Genomic DNA, 4,695 nt, shown 5'->3' on the forward strand with positions numbered 1-4,695 from the left:
TGATGGCGCCGGCAAGCGAAGGTGAAGGAGGTGTGCTGGTGTCGGTGAGGGGTGGTGGAGACGGATTGAGGGAGAGGGACGAACAGATGAGTGTAATTGTGATTTTGGGTTTAGAAAATCTAACGGTTGGAAGTGTCGCTTACGTAATGTACGATAAAGGATTATTGTATTCTATCCTTTATCCATATATATATATATATATTACTTTCGTTACAATATTATATTCGTGTTAAATAATTTCTGTTACACGAATCAATGAGAATCTCGGTACGACCCAAATAGTTATCTTGACCAGTTTATATGACCTATGCTATACTACTCGACCCAATAGCAGTAGTATCGCCCCGTACCAGATCCATTTAAATTTACGATCCGAATCTATACTAGTAATATCGGACTTCACGAGTTCCCTTTGGATTTCTTTTTACGAGATTATGCCATACTAGTAGACATTAGTATAAGTCCATGCGAGATGAACAAACATAGAGTCCTTTATATATTCGTTTCGTTGGAATATTATATTCGTGTCAAATAATTTCCGTTACATGAACTATAATCATCGAGTCTATACGAGTCCGGTTCGGTCCGCGCAAACGCACAAACATTTTCAAAATGTTAAAATGCGCCCACCACTTTTTTCTAACGGCTCTCCCCAAATTCAAACAAAACCCTAATCCATAACCATAATAATAATAATAATAATAATAATAATATCCCAATTTCATACCAAATCCTCTCAATCTTCACCTAATCTCTGTCTATCTGTACCAATTAACTCCACAATTAACCGATCTAGGGTTTCAATTTCATCAACAACACATGGATCTTCCACAAGAAACCGATGAATTCATCCGTGAATCCATCGATCACTCGCTCGGGCTTCCGGTATCGACACGGACGCTCGAGTTAAAGCTTCGAGCTTCCGAAGACACGGAGCGGGAGCTGCGGGAGCAGTATTGGTATTTGAAGGCGAAGTTGAATGAGAAGGACGAACTCATTGAGCGTGTTAGGGTTTGTATTTATTATTATTATTATTATTATTATTATTATTATTATTATTATTATTATTATTATTTGAATTGGATTTTAACTGTTTATTGGTGTGATTAAAAGTGATTATGATGATTTTGGGTTGTGTTGATTTTGACCAATGTTGATAGATTTTGACCGAAATTTGACCGAAATGTTTTAGGTTGGTTGATATTTTTGTTACATTGAAGCTGTATTTGTAAAATGTTTCGGTAAATGTTTCTTTTAAATTCACTTGCTTGTTATGGTGATAGATTATAATTTCGATTCATGTTGCTTTGACTGTACTCTTATAGGAATTTAGGGATTGTTTTGAATTGCATTGCGTTTTAGCTGTTTATCGTGTGGCTGAGAGTAGTAGGGATGTGCACGGTTTGGTTCGGTTATTAGCCTAGACCGAAACGGAAGTCGTTGGCTGATCTGTTTTATTAAGCAATCGGTTTTTGGTTAGTCGGTTTGGTTTATTCGGTTAGTTTGTCAGTTAACCGAGGGTAAAAAGAAAAAGATTGCTGATTTTTGGTTAATCGTTCTTTCGGTTTTGTTATTTCTCACCCCTAGCTGAAAGTGATTATTATTATTATGGGTCAAAATAAGGAGAATCTGAGAAGCGGATTGATTATTGAGGATGTATAGTTGCTTACATAGTTACATATCCCTAGCTTTAATCAAAAGATTATGATTCAAAATATGGAAGTCGAAATGATCACTCTTACAACAGCGCACGCACACACTTACACACACCCCTAAACACCCCTCAGAAAATAGGTTATTACACTTTTTATGTGCACTGTTTTGAGGTTAGCATACTAATTTTCAAATTTGTAGCGTATACTAGAAGTAGGAAATGCTGGTGTTAAGTTTCATAGTAGCTGCAGTCTGCACACTAATCTTGAGTTATGCATAAACATGTTGCTGTTCGGTTTTTAGGCAATATAAGATAATTAGATTTTGGGAAGTGGATTGATTATTGAGCATGTAAAGTTACATATCCCTATCTATAATGAAAATATGGAAGTCGAAATAAGTACTTTTAGAACACGCAGACACACACGCCTAATCACCCCTTAGAAAATAGTTTATTACACTTTTTTATGTTCATTACTTGGAGGTTAGCATCCTAATTTTCAAATTTGTAGCATATAGTAGAAGTAGGACATGTAGGTGTAAGGTTTCAAAGTAGATCCACTCATCCACACTAATCTTGAGCATAGTTGTTAATAGTATTCGTAGCGGCATGCTATAGCGAATAGCGTATAGCGTAGGGAAGCACTGATCTATTGCTATCTGAGTTTGACGTCACCATAGCGTGATAAATAGCAGGCTTTCACGGTTTTTTTGTTTTTTTTTTTAATATATGTAGCTATAAAATATACCTATAAAATAGCAGGACTTAGGTTTTTTTTTATTAAATATACATATAAAAACAGCTTATTTGGATATAATGCACATATAAAATATTTCTAAAGTTTTCTTATAGTGTATTGCTAAACATAAAAGAGCGCCCGCTATTTCATCGCTATCACTACGTAGCGTATAGGTAGCTTGTCGCTATCGCCTGCTGTTTGCTATTGGCAACTATGATCTTGAGTTAAACATGCTGCACTTCAGTTTGCTAGTAATTTTATATATGGCATCAAAAGCCTGAATGTTTCTCTTTTTGGGGTGAAGCAGTGTCTTCTAATTATGATTTTTTTTTAAATTTATTTCTTACACTGAATTGTATGTAGGCTGAATCAACCCTTAATGCACAAGCTGTAAAGAAATTTGTGGAAGAAAATCAGAAATTAGCAATAGAATGTGCTAATTTGTTAACTCAATGCAATAAATGGGAGAAAGAGTGTTCATTATACGACCATGATCGAGAAGTGTTAATGGACTTTGGAAATGAAGCTGATAACAGAGCTAAGGAGGCAGAAACACGTGTCCATGATTTAGAACAAGAGTTAACTAAACTGTCAAAAGAACTAATGTTCTATAAGGATCAATCTGAGGGCAAACAGGTAATTTATCAATTCATTTGAATTTTACGTTTTTAAGTGCTTATTAGTAAGAAACATTTTTCTTGATTTAAGGTTGGTGAGATTACAAAAACTGTATCTACTGAAAGTTATCTTGTTGATACATTGTTATCAACTTTTGTCAACAAAGATGACGTGGCATCAACCGCGCGTTCTTTCTTAGAAGCAAATAAAGGTGTGGAAGTTTGCCAAAAGATGTTGGAAATTTGGGAAAGGTTGGTGTTAAATAGTGTCTTTAATCTTCAGTGTTAAAGCTGTCAAATTTATATAATTTTAACTTTGTTGTTGTAGTTTGAAGCCATCAACTCAAAAGGTGTTAGCATTAGCTTCAACAGTGAAGATACTGCAGAATGAAAAGAATCATATAAGGAGCAATCTCACCACAGCTGAAGAAGAGGTTTGTGCGCGTGTGTGTGCTGTGTCGTGTGTGTGTTTGTGAGTTCTTATGACTAACTAAACCTGGGTTTGACTAGGTCAAAGTCTTGTTTGAAGAGAACAACATATTGGATAAGGAGAGCAGGAGATTGATGAAGTTAATCCGAAACGAAAGACAGTTAAGCAATTCTGGAGGAAAGAATAATAGTCCATCACTGAAGGTGAGTCATCTAACCAAGATGATGTTTTTTCTGTTAAATAAAAAACTGAAACATCTTTTTAAGGAAGTATTAATTTTATATATACCCTTTAAAACTTGAAAATTTCGATATATACCTAATCAAAACTAAAAATATATAGCCAACTTTAATGAGCTTTTACTTACTGGCGATTCTTTTTCCGTTATATTTGTTCAAACTCCTTTTTTTATTTGGACATTTATCTACATCGCCGATAAGGAAGTGAACCGGACCATCGCGTCTCCTCTTTTGTTCTCTCAAGGACAGAATAAAAAAATTTGAGGTTAAAGATGTGTATATATGAAATTTTAACCTTATTAAAAAATAAGGGTAAAATGGGCATTTGTTAAATTGTTTAATGAATTGGGTGTATTTAAAATTTTTAGTTTTGTATGGGTATATAACTATATATGATATTTTTCCAAGTTTGCATATATGAAATTGCTCATTTATTTAACGCTTGTAATACGAATCTTTGTGCAGAATAATAAAAGGAAGTCTAGTCCTAGAGATTGCAGTCCAATTGAGAACAAACTCGACTTCATTGAATCCGGTTCGCCGAGGCAAGCATTGTCTCCTTTGAGACATAACACACCCGAGTCGCGATTGCACAAAAAGTGACTTGTATAAGATTCTCTGAGTTCATTAATCTTTTACTAAGATTTGATTGTGGTGGTAACCTTAGGATGGTTTGGAAGCAATACGTTTCTAACCGTCCTAGGTTCTAAGTATAGTTTATGTTCGGAAACTATCATTGGTTGTTTCGTGCGTTGGTGGTGTTATCAAATGAAAATGAACAATTGGATGTGTTGATTTGTATCTAGATTTTCATTTTCTAACATGTTATAGACTTTTTACATTTGTCGTGTTCGGCATTTATACTTCGTATAACAGAGCATTTTCAGAACAGACAAGCCTGTATTTTTACGTGCTTATCTAGAAATTGTATGCTATTAGAAACAAATGGTTTTTGGAAGTTACTATAAAACCTTAAGCAAATCCTATATCAACAATGAATAGTAAAGATGTAGAAT

The 4,695-nt window shown here is 34.4% G+C and overlaps 1 protein-coding gene across 1 annotated transcript; it reads left to right on the top strand.

The window, feature by feature from the left end:
- Window positions 1-715: 715 nt before the first annotated feature.
- Window positions 716-4,494, top strand: LOC143557331 (uncharacterized). The gene is made up of 6 exons (XM_077046432.1): window positions 716-1,011; window positions 2,757-3,029; window positions 3,102-3,262; window positions 3,339-3,444; window positions 3,521-3,643; window positions 4,145-4,494. The coding sequence occupies exons 1-6, from the start codon at window positions 820-822 to the stop codon at window positions 4,280-4,282; spliced, it is 993 nt and encodes a 330-aa protein (XP_076902547.1). The 5' UTR covers window positions 716-819; the 3' UTR covers window positions 4,283-4,494.
- The last annotated feature ends 201 nt before the right edge of the window (window positions 4,495-4,695 follow it).

The sequence above is a fragment of the Bidens hawaiensis genome, unplaced genomic scaffold (genome assembly GCF_021521415.1).
Source record: "Bidens hawaiensis isolate Kalapana, Puna unplaced genomic scaffold, B.hawaiensis_p1.1 tig00018902_1, whole genome shotgun sequence".
Lineage (NCBI taxonomy): Eukaryota > Viridiplantae > Streptophyta > Magnoliopsida > Asterales > Asteraceae > Bidens > Bidens hawaiensis.